Source organism: Polypterus senegalus, chromosome 16, assembly GCF_016835505.1.
Source record: "Polypterus senegalus isolate Bchr_013 chromosome 16, ASM1683550v1, whole genome shotgun sequence".
NCBI classification, from domain to species: domain Eukaryota; kingdom Metazoa; phylum Chordata; class Cladistia; order Polypteriformes; family Polypteridae; genus Polypterus; species Polypterus senegalus.
This window is the reverse complement of record NC_053169.1, coordinates 75,026,496-75,045,847: the sequence shown is the minus strand read 5'-3', so window position 1 is coordinate 75,045,847 and position 19,352 is coordinate 75,026,496. Positions and strand designations below refer to the sequence as shown.

General features: G+C 35.8%; 1 protein-coding gene across 1 annotated transcript in view; it reads right to left on the bottom strand.

Annotated features, from left to right (window-relative positions):
- vps54 (VPS54 subunit of GARP complex) overlaps nt 1-19,352 on the bottom strand; it is a 117,040-nt gene that overhangs the window by 10,754 nt on the left and 86,934 nt on the right. The window contains exons 16-20 of the mRNA XM_039737915.1: nt 16,884-16,947; nt 10,858-10,963; nt 7,801-7,888; nt 2,271-2,392; nt 1,825-1,905 (exon numbers count right to left, since the gene is read on the bottom strand). Coding sequence (XP_039593849.1) covers nt 1,825-1,905; nt 2,271-2,392; nt 7,801-7,888; nt 10,858-10,963; nt 16,884-16,947 — 461 coding nt within the window. The remainder of the gene's footprint in view (nt 1-1,824; nt 1,906-2,270; nt 2,393-7,800; nt 7,889-10,857; nt 10,964-16,883; nt 16,948-19,352) is intronic.

Genomic DNA, 19,352 nt, shown 5'->3' with positions numbered 1-19,352 from the left:
AATGAATTATGGTCGTGAACTGAGGTTCCACTGTATTTATAAAAGTCATTCTTTCCACTGTGGCATTTGCATATTTTAACATATTAAAATGAAATTATAATGTACTTGACCTAAATCATTTTCCCCACTGATCATCTCAAAATCCCTGAATTTCATAATGAACAAAATATTTTCACATACGCCATAAAATATATTGCATATACTTCAAAATATATTAAAACAGAAAATGACCTGATACAATTATTCACCTTTTTCAATAAAATAAGCCTACTGCATATACAGTGAAATCACACAGCGTACACATACACACTAATTCCAGGCCAATTTATTACAGCCAATTAACCAAACATGCACATTTTCAAGAAAAGTGAATAGCCAGGAACAGAAACTAAAATCTTCAATGATGTTGACCTAAATTAAAATGCAACTGTGCCTGTTAATACTGACAGGGAAAATTAAATCACCCAACAGTAACAATTAGTGGGCCTGGACAAATATAAAAAAATATTATTATCTGAATGATATTAAGAGTGGTTTAAGCATTAAACAGACTTCCCAATTGCTTATACAACATTAGACTGTCTTTGAAATGTCACCCCAACAAAATCGATCAATCAAAATGCAGGGTCAGAAAGACTGCAAGCACAATTCTTGGTAAGTGATTTGGATTGCTTGTGCTCTGAGCCAACTACGACAACTTTCTGGCCAATATCATTACCATGTTCTTTCTATTTAAAAAAAAAAAAATGAAATTTATGCTTACATGCAAATTTCTCAATATGTTTATTTCTGCTCTTTTTATTTGCAAGTGACATTTTCTCTCTTTTGATTATTCCTTGCTACTGCCAGTTAACAACCCTTTAAAACTGAAGAACATCTGACATCAGGAAACTTGTGGTTGTTACCATTTTTTTCCGGTTTTATATGTATGCCCTGTTTGGACTTTTCTTCATCACTCTGAGTTAATTAACTTAAAATTATTACAATAAACACAAAATTCAAAACTATGTACAATAATTTTAAATTATATGAAAGGAAAACTTTAATAAATACTCTTCCAGTGCAAGAAATAGAAATAAATATGGCTTGAAATGTCACGTTTGAATGACAGCTTTACACAAGTTTAACATATTAATTACTGCTGCCTTACAGCTCTAGTCTGAATACCGTCTATGTGATGTTTGCATGTTGCGTCTGTGTGGATCTGCCCTAGATACTTGATTTACTCCCATTTTCCAATGGTGCATGTTAGAAGATTGGCAACCCTAAACTGGCTGTGTATGAGCGAGTGTGCCGCGTGATGTGCAAGTACCTGGTGAAAGAAAGATTTCTACTTCAGAACTAGAAACAAGTCCAAACTGTATTTTATTAAACTGGTTTGTAAAATGAATGATAAATGAATAACTCATCAGAATTGGTCAGAAAAGCTTTTTGATGCTTTATTTTTTTAAACAACAAGTATCTTAAATATTGTACTATTTTCATTTGTTTAATACTGTCAACTCTTAATTTAACATTTATTCTGGATTGTATGCCTGTATTACCCTGATGGTGGAGTTTATTATGTCCTATTTTGTGAATTTTACAAGTTTAAGAATTATAATGAAGATTAAAAGAGCTAAACATTTTATATTTAATTTTTTGCAAGGATGAGCAAACAGAAGATCTTCCGTATACTAAAACAAATCAAGCTCTATGCACTAAATAAACAGGAATAAAAGAAGAACAAGAGTAATTACACAGAACTGCTGCAAGCTTTTCTTCATTCAGAAACTCTGATCCAATCAAGGCATTTTTGTTTCAGTGAAAGGCTAAAATATTCACCTTAGTTAAAACTTTTTCAAATAAGCTATCCATAATTGCAACAAGTTTTGCAGAGATTTCAGCAATGTGGTCATTGTATTCCTAAAAATGGAAAAAAAAAAAAAAAAATCAACAGCAAGTCAAAACTGATTTCATGAAATGCTAATATAGTCTGACTGAATATAAAATTGTCAAGTGCCACTTTAATTGCTATGAGATTAAAGTAAATAAATGTTAGAATTAGTCTGGGAAAAACAAACAGCAAATGCAAAAAGCTAAATAATCAACAACACATATGGTGTATGACTAAAATAAATAAAAAATAAACAATTTATGGATTGTGGAGAATGCTATGTTTAGGTACACTAAAAACACTTCAACACTGAAGAAAGGAATGATTAACACCAAATACTTAAAAACCTGTGTTAAGACTTTCATGAGCTACATTAAAAACATAAGTTTCTTGCCTTCATGATGTGGTCAAAATGCCTGAGAATGCTGTACTGCTTTGGAAGTAGACGTGCTTCAAAGTGAGCCCTGATGATGGGAATGTAGTGCACAATGAGCTGAAGACAACGTGAAGCAAGAGCTGTAAGAATGTAAGAATTAATGTGCAAAACTGTTTCAAATAAATCTCTGCCACAAAACAAAACAAAGATGTCACTTTTCTTAAAAGCAAATAGTGAATGCTTTGCAAAATAACTAGTATTTTTCATTTAAAATTCTTAGTACACTTAGTTGTAAATCATTCATGCTGTCTTTTCAAGTTATCAATTGTAAACTTCAGATTTTTTTCAGACTGTCAGCTGCAACCTTTAAACTCATTTTCATCCTCTGTTTGAAGAGGATGCTCTGACATACAGCATAAAAAGGGTACAACAAATAAAGGAGGAATGGTTCTGCCAAAGGCACTGCATGTAAACTATCAGGATATCATGAGTCTTTCCACAAAAAAAAAAATCACCACTTTTCCCTAAATCTCTGATTTGAGTTCCCGTATTTGTGCAGTGTTTGTCCTCACAAGGGAATTTTGGCATATGTGGTATGCTTTAAAAAAAAAAATCTTGCTTAGCAAAAAGTTCACTGCAAATTTCCTTACCAAATTGGTTGTTATGGAATCATTTGAGTTTACAATATGTATTCCACAAGTTCCAATATTCAAAATAGCAAACTAACAGTCCCTTCTTAATTGCTCTTCCAGTTAATCAATACATTTCCAATTGACATTTAGGCTTGACACTAGGAGCAAACTGTATCAATCTTTTCACCACAGTCACTGAAATGTTGCGATCTGCATAGCCTATAAAGTCTCCCCTACAGTACCTTGTAATGATCCACCTACATGTTGTTATTGCTGAACATTAGCATCCATGTTCTTGGACTGCAGCTTGTGGTTTAACCTTCAGTTTGCACCAAATTAGGGCGGAGAATCGATTAAAAAATTAATTAATCACATAAATGTGAGTAATTAATCGTGATTAATCACATCTAACATTAAAATATGAAATTATAAATTTAAGTAAATACACAATCACAAAACTAATGCAGAATCAACACAAAGAAAAAAAAAAACTTAATGGCATAGTTTAAACTTAAACAATGACCTTAAACCTGAACTTTTAACAACATATTACTTGAGCGAGAACAATTTGAATTTGAATACCTTCCTAAAAGGCAAGTTGAAAAGAAGGCATTAAGAAAATGAGGCCAATGCATTAAATTCTCAAATTGGCATAGTATATGAAACACAGACATGTCAAAGTAAAAACCGATCAAAACGACTGTTGACTTTGAATGCACTGCTAAAGACGGCTTTAACTGAAATATTATGAATCTCTTAAATGGGCATACATTAAAACTTGTGTTAAAATTCCACAAATACTACCTTGAATTGTTCATCATGATCAAAGACTTGATAATTATACTCTGCACAAGTGTTTTTCAACTGGTGCACCGTGGAAACAACAGTATAGTGCTCCTGGGTTCACTCCTGAGAGAGACCCACTCCTCTGGTGGTCAAGACCTGTTTGAGGAGAACAGAACTACCCAGAGAAGCCCACATAAAAGCAACTCTGTGATTGCTGTTTTGAAGACACAGCACTTAGAGAGCACTTTAACAGCCAGGAGACGTGTCAGCAGTCCATCTGCCTGGGTGCATTATCGCCAGCGCCATTACATGAAAATGCCACTCTAACCAATGCACTGCCTGAGGCGTTTGCCTTATGGCCGGTTCTGGATGCGGCAATAGTTTTTAATGAGTTTAACTCTTTCAGGGCTGATGTTGACTTTTGTTGAAATTCGGCGGTAGAGGATGGTAATCAGCTGTAAACGACGACAAAACTCGCGGTTATGTTTTAGTTCAACCCTCTATGCTAGAAGGAAAGTTAGCTTCATTAATTTGACCTCAATTCTTTGCGCCTGCGTGAGTAGCAAAGAGCAAACAACCTCTAAAATTACATCGACATTTGATGAGAGACCAAAGCGAATGCACAAAGCAAAATAGTATCGCCAAATTGGACTCTGACTTCCCGGACTCCAATTTTGATGCAAGTGATCTGAAGATGGAGTTTGAAAACTAAAGTGAGGTACCGGCTTCAGCTGATTGGTCCCCAGCTGATCGTGGTGCTCAATACGCTTGTGTAGCCAATGCGCCAACGGTAACGTTCACCTGGGAGGACCGCCATTTATGATGGCAAGAGGTACAAAACACATTGCGTAGCACTGCCACGCGAAGACAGGCCAGGCAGCCGGCCCGCCACGCATTCCTACCAGCCATTGTGCTGCCCTTACACAACCACCAGAGACGCTGAACAGGAGCCGACAGCAGCCACAGCAGCAGACATATTGTGTTCATTTACATGTGAAACCTTTGCTTTGTGTGCTTTTCAGGAAACTGAGTATCCTGCAAAAAATATTCAGCCCTCAAAGAGTTAACAGGGCACACTGCAAAAATTAACATGTTAATTTCCAAGGCCTAATAAAATGTCACTGTTAACCAGCAGGACAGGTATGCTCATTATGTTCTCCATATATGAAAGATTTAGCAATCACTTTTGCATGATCTATGATCTATACCAATAATGCTATTAGTAACACTTTAGGACTATACAATTTTAAGTTATTACAGTTTATTTTAGAAATGAAAGAACATGCCTGTTAATGAGGAGGAGATACTGGGCATGGGGTTATCTGTTGTACTACCTGTAGCTATAGCTACGTCAGTGTTTGGGAATGGAGTTGCGCTAGTCATTTTCCTTTCAAAGGATGACAAAGGCTTTGATGACAGTGTAAAAAAGCTGCTCATGTGTTTCTTCCTAAATTCCTATCATTTTTTGTCCGTTCATATCACTTCTGAACGCTGATTTACCTATGTTATACATAAACATTTTCCTGCAGTGACATTGTACCCTGCATTTTTTTTTTTTTTTTAACTTTACCTTCCTAAAACAATAATTTTGGTTTTTCAGCGCATTTATATAACTTGCCAGGGATGGTTTTTCCTGTTTACTGCCAGCTTTTTACATGTAGATTATGCTGATTTTGAAAGTTTGTGTTTATAAAAGAGAACAGCATGCTAGTTTAAATCAGTGAGAGCTCTAGTACTTAATGACTGTAAGAAGAGTGCCCAATGTTGACTGACATCTGCTGATAATTTCACGACTTATGCATGTCATGCATACAAGGACACAACCATAAACATAAACCATGTCAGAAATGGTTAAATTGTGCTCAGATATGTCTAAATTCATTATCTGTTGAAACAAGGTTGAAATTTTGACTCCATTACAATACTACACTAAAGTAATAAATAGAAAATAAAGTTATAGGAGAATAAAAACAAAAATGGTTAAGAACCATCACTTATTTACTGTTGCTCAGGGTCCAAACTTAATGCATATCAGACTAATAAACAAAGTCACTTTTTGGTAGGCTTTAGGGCTATAGACAGTGTCTTTTAACATTATTAATTAAACTCTGAAATAGATGTCTATATTCCAGCAGAGCTTAAAAGCATGGATGTTATGGAAAATTGCAGTAGTTGGGCCATTTAGTCAGAGTACATGTACTGCTGATTAATGGACAGTTTGCTAGAATACAGATGCTACAAAAACAGTACATACAACATATGAATAAACTAGTGAAGCAATAAATCATTCAATATAGTCATACATTTACCAAATATGCTCCCTACATAAAAAATTAATCTGGATATTTTAGACTGTGAAGCAAGTATTTACCATCGATGTCTACATTTTTAGAACAAAGATTCCTGACGTGTTAGAAAAATCTTCATAACAGATTATGCTTATATATGGCAGTTACACCATAAAACAACTTATTGGCAGGCTAGTATTTCTTTTGGTTTTCAAATTAATTTACGAGCATAAAATGAAAACTATTTTAAGTTTAACAGTAAGGAGACAAGACTTTGAACTATTAGCAATTTCTCTTTATCTAAGCTTAACTAAACCATAGGAATATCAGAGTCATCAGAGGTGACTGTGTGCAGAGGGTGCAGACCTATAAATATCTGGGAGTGCAGCTGGATGACAAATTGGACTAGACTGCCAATACTGATGCTCTGTGTAAGAAAGGTCAGAGCCGACTATACTTTCTGAGAAGGTTGACGTCCTTCAACATCTGCAATAAGATGCTGCAGATGTTCTACCAGACGGTTGTGGTAAGTGCCCTCTTCTACGCGGTGGTGTGCTGGGGAGGCAGCGTAAAGATGAAAGACGCCTCACGCCTGGACAAACTTGTTAAGAAGGCAGGCTCTATTGTAGGAGTAAAGCTGGACAGTTTAACATCTGTGGCAGAGCGACGGGCGCTAAGCAAACTCCTGTCAATCATGAAGAATCCACTGCATCCACTGAACAGTGTCATCTCCAGACAGAGGAGCAGCTTCAGTGACAGACTTTTGTCACCATCCTGCTCCACTGACAGACTGAGGAGATCGTTCCTCCCCCACACTATGCGACTCTTCAATTCCACCCGGGGGAGTAAATCCTAACATTACTCAAAGTTATTGTCTGCTTTTACATGCATTTTTATTACTATTTAATTTAATATTGTTTTTTGTATCAGTATACTGCTGCTGGATTATGTGAATTTCCCCTTGGGATTAATAATGTATGTATCTATGTATCTATCTATCCCTGAAGGCAATGGGTAAATGCTGAAGATCTGACATTTACTGACTTATTAGTCCTGCTGTGACATGACCTGCACTTCTGTGCGCACACATTAGAAGAACTCAATTTAACATTCTGAGCTCCCACCTTAACTCCTGTATTCTTAAAGTGTACCACAGTTATGATACAATCTTCAAGTCACAAAGTAGAATCAAAGTTGTGTAGTAATGGGAGCATGTAGGGTGTGACTATTCATTAGTATATTTACACAAAGTACATGCAGTGTAGGTTAAATTCCTTTTTTTTATTTTACCACTATCAATGCAATAACTTGTGCTTCTTAGATTCTTTTGATACATACTGCACTGACTTACTTTCTTGTAAGTGCCCAGATGAAGTGGTGCAAAAACATGGACAATAAAAGTTGAGTACAACTGTATATTGTTTGTAAAATTATGCTGTAACATCACCACCACCTGGTATACTGGTACAATCACATAAATTATTTTCATAATACTTGTATCTCAAAATGCAGCATGCACACAAAAATGGAAGTTCAAGAGTAAAGTGAGGTTGCCTGCTTGGAGAAGTGTGAGAGTGTTTTGAGATAAAATTAGCTTACATCATTTAAAACTCCACAAAGACTTCAACAAATGCCAATAACATTATGAAGTATTCTAACAGCAGCACTAACATCTCCTGTAAGTTATTTATGAGCCTTACTTTTCTTTAGCACTACCCAAGTAAAGCTTAACACAAGGTTTTGGATACAGTCATATATTCATCATTTTAAACTTCCAAGAAATATTAAAAAGACGCATCCCTAAAATCTTTATTTAGATGATGTTTTAGTTTCACAACTTACCTAAATTTTTGGTAGTGATCGTTTTTAGACCCACAACTTGTAATGCTCCAGCTCCTAAAACAAGCTGAGAGCTCCTTGAATTAAAGTGCTAAAAATGAAAAGTAAAAATAAGAAAAACAAAATGAGTAATAAGTAGCACATATAGCTTAATAATTTATTATAAAGTAAGCACAGTATAATGCAAAAAAGTTAAAAGATGCAGGGTTAAGAAAAATAAAATTCAGTCTGATATCAACCATTCCATTTGTGTGATTTGTGTCATATTCTACTGCTCTAGAAAACTTAAATATGCAAGAATTCAAGTAACATTAAAAAAAAAGTTCTGCCATACTATGAAAGGTAAAATCCAAAGAAAACTCGAATTCAACACTTAGCTAGAGGTCTACATTCCTGGACCCTACTCAGTTTTTTGGACGTGCACGACTAACATTTAAGAGTAGTGAGAGGACACAAGAGGATAGCTTTTATTGCTGTTGTAAGTGTGCAGTCAAAATGCAGATGGACCTCTGAGAAAATTTTTGAATAATAAATTGTGTTATTTTATTATTATAATTTGTCATTGATATCATCAATACAAAGTCAATGTTAAGCATACGCAAGGAAGCTTAAGACATATGCACAATATAATTACTAGATGGAGTATTTTTTTTTCTTTCCTCATATACACATCAATTTAACTTCTTGAGGACAGGTTTAGTGACGTGTGCTGCTGTCGGCTCGCATCTTACATAGAGTATATTTTAAAATGCCTGTCTTAGTGACAAAAATGCCAAAGCAGGCATATCTACTTATCTATTAGGATTAACGGATCTTGTTTTTCAAAGAAGATGCTAAAGAGTAGTGATGATCTGCAAAATTCACCAAAGTGTTTTTCGCAGAGAATATGCCATGTTCACTGAATATTTTCTGGAAAATTTGCCTTGGTCAAGCTTAGGCAATCATTTTTTTCCCAGTATTCCATGATGCATTGTGAGGCTAATGTGACATCACAGTGCTATAGCAGCCATGCACTGAACTTTCACAAACGCAGGCCTATTTCAAGATTGTCTTCATCACAACTCCATCAGTAGTCCATCCCGAAACGTGTTGAAAATGGGATACATTAGCTCAGTGTTTCTCAACCACTGTGTCACAGGTTGCTGCTCTTCCAATCACACTCATTTCAACAAGGGTTCCACACCCCGCTCTACAGATTGTGCTTGTTTCACCAAGAAAGTGGATTGACTGCTAGTGGGGCATCAATGAATTTAAAAAGGCAAAACTATGTTGCAGAACCATAAAGGCTGAGAAGCACAGCATTAGCTAACCAAAAGTTAACAGAGGTTTTGTGCTTTTCAAAGTGAAGATGAGATTTAAGTTACACAAGAAAGCTCAACTAAATCATACATTTAGCTTCCTACTAGTTAGGTCCTGGTTGAAAATGTGTGTTAATTTTACATTTACTTTAACAGTCGTTATATGTATTACCATTTTTGGGCACCCTTTGTAGTTATAAGTTGGTGTTGAATCCTGATGTGTTTCTGCCCAGTCCTCCTAGCTGTCACTTGAGTCAAACTGCCATGTGTGCTTTTCTTCAAACTACACTTATGCCACACTATTTGCAGCTTCAATGGAACCTTTATATTCCTGGCTGCCTGAATTTTTTTTACCCGACTTTGTTATGGATTTCATTGGAAGCTGAAGTAATAAAAAAAAGTATTGAGCAAAGGCTGTGAATACTTATGTACATGTGATTTCTCCATTTTTTTATTTTTAATAAATTTGCAAAAACCTCAAGTAAACTTTTTTCACGTTGTCATTATGGGGTGTTGTGTGTAGAATTCTGAGGAAAAAAATGAATTTAATCCATTTTGGAATAAGGCTGAAATTTAACAAAATGTGGAAAAAGTGATGCACTGTGAATACTTTCCGGATGCACTGTTTCTTTGAAGGAGCAGCATTAACCACCATGGCATGGTCCTCACAGCACAGCAAAATTAATATGCAGTTGTAAAATTTTATATGAAGTTCTAAGTGGATGTATACTCAGCTACTACTCAGAAGGCTGTTCTAATGTTAAACAGGGTCTTATGTCTTAAGAGGAGCAACATACACTATATGGCCAAAGGTTTATGAACACCTGACCACCATACCTGTATGAACTCGTTGGTCATCCCATTCTAAAACCATGGGCAATAATATGGATCTGGCCCACCCTTTAGGGCTACAACAGCCTACACTCTTCAGGGAAGTCTTTCCACAAGATTTTGTAGTGTGTCTGTGGGACTTCAGCCCAAAGAGGACACCCAGACTATTAGCCCTCCTCCATCAAACTCTACCATAGGCAGTCCAGAAGGTAGTGTTCTCTGGCATCTGCCAGTCCAGATTCATTCATCAGACTGGCAGATATTAAAGAATGATTCATCACTCAAGAGAACTTGTTTCCACTGTTCTAGAATCCAACAGCGATTGGCATTCTGCATGGTGAACTAAGGCTTGTGTGCAACTGCTCAGCCATGGAAACCCATTTCATAAAGCACAGATCTTCTGCTTATGTTGCTTGCTGGAACTACAACTTTGTGGCTGAGCTGTTGTTGCTTCCTGACATGTCCACTTCATGATTACAGCATTTACAATTGAGCATAGAGTTTTAGTAGAGTAGAAGTTTCATGTATGGACTTGTAGCAAAGATGGCATCCTAAGACAGTGAAATGATTAAAGCCACTGAGCTTTTTGGTACGACCCATTCTACTGCCAATGCTTCTCAATGGAGATCACATGACTATGTGCTTGAGTTTATGAACCTGTTAAGTTGAAACAATGATTTGGAGGGATGTCCACATAGTGTAGGATAAAATCCTGATCATATACTGTATAATGAAAGCATTAAGCAAAATATTAGTAAATTAGAATTAAACATTTTTATAGAGCTATGAAGGGAGAAGACACTATAAAAGGCAAAAATGTAATTAGAACATTTACCCACACCTTAAACACATTCAAGATGAAACTTTATTGTTAATGTATAATTTATATAACAGATTTACTATTTATATCTTGAAAAATATTCAAACCAACCTTTAGTAAGTCTGACAAACGTGTCAGCATGTCTGTAGTTATTGATGGGATATCATCCACACACTGGCAATACTCAAGGAAAATACGAATCAAAAGCAGGACTGTCCTAAGATATAAAACACATGATTAAATGTTACAGAAAAAAAAAAACATATCTGTTTCCATTGTGGGAATGAAATATATCAGAAACAAAGCTTAAAAAAATGAAAAAAGAAAAAGTACTTAAATATTTGTAAAACTTAAAAAAAGAATCAGGAAGTTCATATTGTTTTATATTGAAGCCTATAAAAAAAATATTTGAAGAATATAAAGTGATATTCTTTAATAGAGACAACTGAAAAATAATGAGCCCGAAACAAAAAATCCCAAAATACACTGTAGCACACAGTGTATTAATAAAGCAAGAAATTGGCAGGTAAGGCATGACAGGCTAAAATATACCATTCTCAAACCAGATTAATCCATTCCACAGTCAGAAGGAGCTGGTGCTTGTCATGGCAACACCGAGTGCAAGGCAGGAACCAGTAACGATCTATCGTTATTTAGGGATTAAAAAAAAAACCCTCTACTGAAAATCTACATATCCCAAAATCTCAGAAATGCTTTGACTGATTTGATTGATTTTTAGCAAGCACACTGTAAATGGCAAGTGCTTGCCAGGAGCTGTGGCTGGGAGCCTAGTCAGTTTGGCACAACTGATCTTGTAAAATAGGTACTTAACATTTAACCCCTACCACTTAATTTTATCTGCCAAATTGTGGCAAATGCTGACAAGGAGACTACAACTCCCATCAGCCAGTGCACTGCTCCAGATGATTTCATAAGGAATCACAAAGTTTAAATGACAGCATCAACAAATTCATCATGTCATCAAAGGTAACAACTGCTGTGTTTTTTTTTTCCCTCAACCACTTCAGGATAATAATTTTATTGTCTAGCTGGACTACAGCATTTACCTTAGTATCTGCTTTATGTCTTATCTTGGATTGTGTTTAGACATGTTGCATTAAAAAAGACACATTTGTAAACAATGTGTTGCCAAAAACCACGGTATGCACTGTTGACAAACCCTTAAGAAGCAATTTTCTTTCCGTTCTTTCTAGCCTATAACCAAATACCTGTTTTTGGTAAATTGCAAACATGTACATGAAACAGAGCATATTCAAAAGGAAACTCGGCTGTTTCAGTTATCATTACTTATTGTTTTTACAGATGCTCCCATCAGGTTTTTTAAGGCCGATACCGATTTCAAATTGCTTGATCGGCCAATTCCAATACCAATTCCAATTTTTTTTTCTTATCCCTTTAAAAAAACGTTTTGCACTAATCTGCACAACCAAACAAATAGGAGTCTTATGTCCTATATTAAAACTATAAACCACAAGTGTTAACTGTTTATTTTTTATTAACAAACTGAAATTCTGTAGGCTTGTTTAGTGAACATAAAATACTAAAATAAAATTTCCTTAAAATACATACTTTAACTAATAGAGTATATACAAAAATATTTATCATTAATACATATAACATAGAAGAAAATGAAATGCTTCTCATAATTGCAAGCTGTCATATAGTTAACTTTTTCTGTAATGTACCTATCTGAAGGCTTAATTAAAAAAAAAAGAGGTTTTCACCATTTAACTAAAAATAAAAATATGTATTCTCACAAAATCAATTAATTCATATTGGCAGTTAAAAACAGCTGAAATGTAAATGTTCATGCATTTACAGGTTTTAATCATTTTTAATCATTAATTGCACTTTCTGTTAAAATGTACCTTTACTATATTTATACAGGTGTGTTTTTTTTAATCAGTGCATCAGCTAGACATTTGTAATTATTGAAGTGTAAAAATTGTAAAAAACTGACTTTGTAGTCACAGTAAGGCATTATTATGTAGGTGTACTGCTATTCATATAAAAGGAGCCTCATCAATGTTTCTTGCCATACTTCTGCTAAATAATTTAAATAATCCTTTAGCTGAATGTCCTCAGTGTTATTGTGTCAGAGGGAGGATACATAGCATTGTTCATAGTGGCACTCAGATATTTTAATTCTCTCCTTTGCCCCTACCTCCAGGAGGTCCAGCATATGTCTCATAACTGAGCCTGCCCTTTTAATTAACTTGTTGATTCAGTGGGGCTCTCTTGAAATGATGTTAACAACCTGGCACACCACAGTGTAGAAAAATCACATTGGTCATCACAAAATTGTAGATGCAGAGCATTTCACTACCCACATTAAAGGAATGCAGTTCCTCTGGCTTATGAGATCAGTCCAACCTGTCACTGATGTGATCCTCCAAGTAACTGTAGGAGTGCACCACCTCTGCATCCACTCCCTGAATAGTGACCAGACACAGGGGCTTTTTTAGGTGCAGTGAAAGTTAATAACCAGTTCCTTGGTTTGGCTGATGTTAAGTTGCAGATAATTCTTTCTGTATAAAGAAACAAACATCGCCGCCTGAATCCTATACTCTGTCTCATCTCTTTTATCAATACACCCCATGTGTGTAGCGTCATTTGAGAATTTCTGCAAGTGATATGACCTCGGAACTTATGTATAAGGCCTTGTGTATAATACACACTAAAACATGGCATACAGACAAAACTACAAATGTGCACAAAAAATTCAGATGCATAAAACTGTTTGTAAGCAAAGTTCTACGTACTTCCCCTTTATAAATCCTAAGCAACATGAATTTTAATGCACTTGCAAGAAATTCAACTATATGAATACGTAAATCAATATAAATAGCCCCTTTAGTTCAGTGTTTTTTTAAAAAAAAAAAAAATGGCAAAAGCACATGTAAAAAAAGAAGAATTTCAGCAAATGCGAAATGGAAATCCTACTCAGTGAAATTGAGGCAAGGAAAAACGTAATATTTGGTGGCTTAAGCAGTGGTATAGGCCTGAAGAAAAAAAGAAGTGGTCAGATATTTAAGTTGACGTAAAATGGTGAGTCACAGCCCACCGTCTGAGTGTCAAGGTAGTGGAAGGAGGAAGCAGCAGAATTCTGAGGCTCACACCATTTGAGCAGCGAGCTGCTGCAGTTATTGGTGTGTGATGGGGACTCCAAAATCACTGCAGGTGAAGGTGAGTTTTCTTTCTTTTTCTTCAACCCACCATTATCCTCACTGCTGCAAATAATTTGCATGTTTAACAAGACAAATGAGCAGGAAGCAGATGTGGTATTAATGTGTATGCTGTTTGAAATAATATACAGTATATATACTTGAGAAATGGAACGAAAATCATACATGATTCCAAACAATTTTTACAAATAAATAACTGAAAAGTGGGGTGTGCGTAATTATTAAGCCCCCTGAGTCAATAGTTTGTAGAACCACCTTTTGCTGCAATTACAGCTGCCAGTCTTTTAGGGTATGTCTCTACCAGCTTTGCACATCTAGAGACTGAAATCCTTGTCCATTCTTATTTGCAAAACAGCTCCAGCTCAGTCAGATTAGATGGACAGCGTTTGTGAACAGCAATTTTCAGCTCTTCCCACAGATTCTCGATTGGATTTAGATCTGGACTTTGACTGGGCCATTCTAACACATGGATATGTTTTGTTTTAAACCATTCCATTGTTGCCCTGGCTTTATGTTTAGGGTCGTTGTCCTGCTGGAAGGTGAACCTCTGCCCCAGTCTCAAGTCTTTTGCAGACTCCAAGAGGTTTTCTTCCAAGATTGCCCTGTATTTGGCTCCATCCATCTTCCCATCAACTCTGAACAGCTTCCCTGTCCCTGCTGAAGAGAAGCACCCCAGAGCATGATGCTGCCACCACCATATTTGACAGTGGGGATGGTGTGTTCAGAGTGATGTGCAGTGTTAGTTTTCCGCCACACATAGCGTTTTGCATTTTGGCCAAAAAGTTCCATTTTGGTCTCATCTGACCAGAGCACCTTCTTCCACATGTTTGCTGTGTCCCCCACATGGCTTGTGGCAAACTGCAAACGGGACTTCTTATGGTTTTCTGTTAACAATGGCTTTCTTCTTGCCACTCTTCCATAAAGGCCAACTTTGTGCAGTGCACGACTAATAGTTGTGCTATGGACAGATTCCCCCACCTGAGCTGTAGATCTCTGCAGCTCGTCCAGAGTCACCATGGGCCTCTTGGCTGCATTTCTGATCAGCGCTCTCCTTATTCGGCCTGTGAGTTTAGGTGGACGGCCTTGTCTTGGTAGGTTTACAGTTGTGCCATACTCCTTCCATTTCTGAATGAATGATCGCTTGAACAGTGCTCCTTGGGATGTTCAAGGCTTTGGAAATCTTTTTGTAGCCTAAGCCTGCTTTACATTTCTCAATAACTTTATCCCTGACCTGTCTGGTGTGTTCTTTGGACTTCATGGTGTTGTTGCTCCCAATATTCTCTTAGACAACCTCTGAGGCCGTCACAGAGCAGCTGTATTTGTACTGACATTAGATGACACACAGGTGCACTCTATTTAGTCATTAGCAACTCATCAGGCAATGTCTATGGACAACTGACTGCACTCAGACCAAAGGGGGCTGAATAATTACGCACACCCCACTTTGCAGTTATTTATTTGTAAAAAATGTTTGGAATCACGTATGATTTTTGTTCCATTTCTCAAGTGTACACCACTTTGTATTGGTCTTTCACGTGGAATTCCAATGAAATTGATTCATGTTTGTGGCTGTAATGTGACAAAATGTGGAAAAGTTCAAGGGGGCCGAATACTTTTGCAAGCCAGTGTGTGTGTGTGTGTGTGTGTGTGTGTGTGTATGTATATATATATATACACAAAAATAAAAAAGAGTGACAACGAGAACAGGTCATTCAGCCCAACAATAGTACAAAACACTCTGTTGTAGGACTCAACTTTATACCACCTTTGTAATATGACAGAACTCTGGTTATAAGGGGTGTTTGTTAACCTCCATAACGTTACATCTATTCTAAAGAAAACATGTAAAAAGCGCTGCATTTTTTTGGCTTGAAAAAATCACATTTTTATTAAATCTATTCTTTCTACTGCAAAATGTGCAAAACACTAAAAGTACAAAGTCAGAAGTATAAAATGTATAATAATGATACAAATAATAATAATGATGTATATTGATAATAATATGTACAGCAAACTGCACATGTGCGAGTGACATAAGCGTCAATTTTGGTTTCACCAGATTCACTTTCGGTTTCATTGACTGTTTCAATTTCATTGCCTGAAGACAGACTCATTTCGTCATCACTGCTGACAAAGAGGCGTTTCTTGCGAGATGCCATTATGAGGCTAGGAGAAGACGCGTCTACACCATTGCCCAGATAATGCTCAGGCCTGATGCTTATGTAAGACACTTCTATACCGTTTCCTGATAAATGCTTAGCACTAATGGTATTGACACTTTTACAGCCTGAGTAATTGTCTGATCTTATGCGAGATGTATCTATACCATTGCCTAAGTGTCACTTGGGACTAACGCACTGTTTTACAGTTCCAGTGATGCTCAGGACTACCGCTAACAAGGTTAATAAGGAGTTGTGTTGCAGTTTCTTCCAACACCAACCCAAAAGCTCCTTTGAACACACTACCCCCCCTGACTACAGATGCTTTTCTTGTTCCATTCTGTTTGTAGTTCAAAACATTATTTCTTTTCTGCTATTCTTTCATGTACATTGTTAAAAACATTCAAATCATTGCATGGGCCATGTAAATGTGATGTGCAGCCAGTAAACGTCATTTTTGCTTGTAATGAGTTAAATTAAAACTCAATTCAGTGATAGAACTTTATTGTATGGCTTATGGCCAAAAAATAAACACAATAAAATTTATATAGAGAAAATTACTTATTTACATTGTACACTTGATAAATCCAATTAACCAAGAGCACCACAACTGTATTAGAAAAAGTCCTGGGTGAAGCACGGCTAATAATATATAAATGTTAAGAAAATAACAAAGCCGACCCTGTATCACAGCAAGCCAATTAAATGACTCAAAAACATTTTTAAAATCAAGATTATTACTTATTTACAACATTTTTTATCATTCACTTACCCCACTACAGCATATTTCTGCCCATCTACAATTAAGTAATCTGCTGGTTTTCTTTCTTCAGACCCTAAAAAAGTAGTTATACATTCAACTCAACATCTTAATAACAAATATGGATGACCTAGAACAAAATGAATGAATTGTGCCACATCCTTAATGCTCACAACTGTGTTTGTATTTAACCCTTAAACCACCGGAACCAGCTACAGTCAGCTCCCAATGCAATACGCCAACACACCGGAGCCAATTATTCAGTGCCGTACATTCGTTGAGCAGCCAGCTCATGACCAATGCCTAGCGAATCAGCATCATTGTCCCTGGGATTTAGCCGCTGCACTAGACTAGTCTGCAAGCATCTGCGTTGGCCTCTGTGTGCTTGCGTGCAGTCAGTTCATGCGCAGCTGGATAGGTGATTTACTGAATTACATCAATGGCGTCAGTTGCAGCTTGTACATATTGTTCCAGTAGTTTTTTTAAATAGTTTTTACAGTTCACTGGCAGTGTGTAAAATGAGCAGTGTTGCAGTAATTATGATGCACTTTGCATGAAAAAATGTGTTCTATTAAAATTTCACCTTTTCTTGGTGAATTGTGAGATTTCCTTAAATAGTGCAGCAAAAAAGTATTTGGAGTCCAGGGGTGCATTAACTCCCCATTAATGTGGCAGTTTAAGGGTTAAAAATATCCAAAGTGTACTGAAGGATCATCAGGATAGGTTGTGTAGCTGTCTGTGTAAAGGCTGCAGGCTATATGCCTATGGTGGAAGAGGGAAAGTTCCATGTAATGAAGAGATGATGAGCAGATTCAAATTTGTTTTAATCATATGCAGCAGCAAAGACAAATATGAGTAATTTTACAAATGAAATAATAAACATTTTTTATTTAATTAAAATCAATGTTGGCAATTAATACTTATGTTGCTTAACTGTTTCTAACAGCATCCACAATTATTACAGACAAGAGAAGACTGACTATTTGACATTTAAATATAAAACCCCTATCAGTATGGTTTGTCTTTAGTTTCCTTCCACAGCCACAAGACATTTCAGTTAGGCTGGCAGTTTATTTTAGATTAGCCCGTTACATGTGATATACTGTGCGTTACCAAACAATGAACTGGCACTATGTACATTTGATTTCTATTTTGTATGTGATTCTTTTGGCATATCCTGTGCAACCACAATTCTGTACTGAAATAAGTGGGTCTAAAAAACTTAAGCAATAAATTAATAAAAAGGGAATATATTCATCAATATGTCATTCCCCCTGCATACTGCTGGAGTGAATATCAGTTAAACACATTTATGTTTGTGATCTCTTCTGAAAAAATACTGCTTCTGGTCCATCGACATGGCTTGTAAAGATATGAATTTCTTTACATTTGGAAATGGAAACTTATTTCCTTACAATGTTACTGATTGTTATTATTGAAGTTTCTTTTTATATTAAATTAATAACCTTTTTAATTTTAGAATTATAATTTTTTTGTAATGTATTGACCGTGTTTGTTGAAAATACTATTGCCATCAAGTGAGCATACTAAGGATTTTAATGAACGTTTTACTAAAATTTTATGAAAAACGTTTTCATAAAATAAAAATTACTTTATCTGAATAATGATATAAAGTAAGTTAAAAGTTTTAACTGAACTGCATCACTACCTTTGTGAGATTTCACAAATAGCTAAAAGATAATGCTTCCATTAGCCGACCCCTTAGTCAATGCATGCATATTGAATTATGATGTCTTCCAGTACTGTATATTGCATCATTACAACTGTGATCAGAAGGAAGTCAAATAATTTTAAGAAATTGCATTGCTGCTAATGGAAAATATAGAAAATATTTAAAAATTCAATCAAATGTATGCAAGAGTAGATATGTTACTGTCTGTACCATTTACAATGGCTGAATATTTTAACAGTGGAAATGAAGATTTACAGTATGCCAAAATGAGAATTGTATTACATGGAGTTCCTTTTTTGTTTAAATGTGCAAACTACAGAATGGTTTATGCTTTTTTTACAGAGGGAGACAGATACAGAAAAACATGCTTTTACAGCTTTACGTTTATTGAGATAAAGGAAGATGAGTGTCAGTTTAACTGAAAACTGAACACAAGGAGAACAGATATAACGTGCCTGGGTCTGTACAGCAATTGCTGCAATCAGTTCTAATATAGTTAGGGCATTGTTTTCAACTGCATGTCTCAGATTATAAAGGGAGCCTTGCGTATGTGAAGAAAGGAAACGCAACATGACAATTCAACTGTGCTACATTATTTTTCTGAAAACAACCACCCAATCAGATTAACTTTTGTTTCAATAAAAACAGTAAAGATTGATTACTACACTATTGATTTTAATATAGCAGCAAAATTGCAAAACAAAAAAAAAAAATAATCACAATAGCGTCTCCTTTGTACACAACAAGCTATGTTTTGTAATACACAATAGGAAGCAAATGACTAGTTT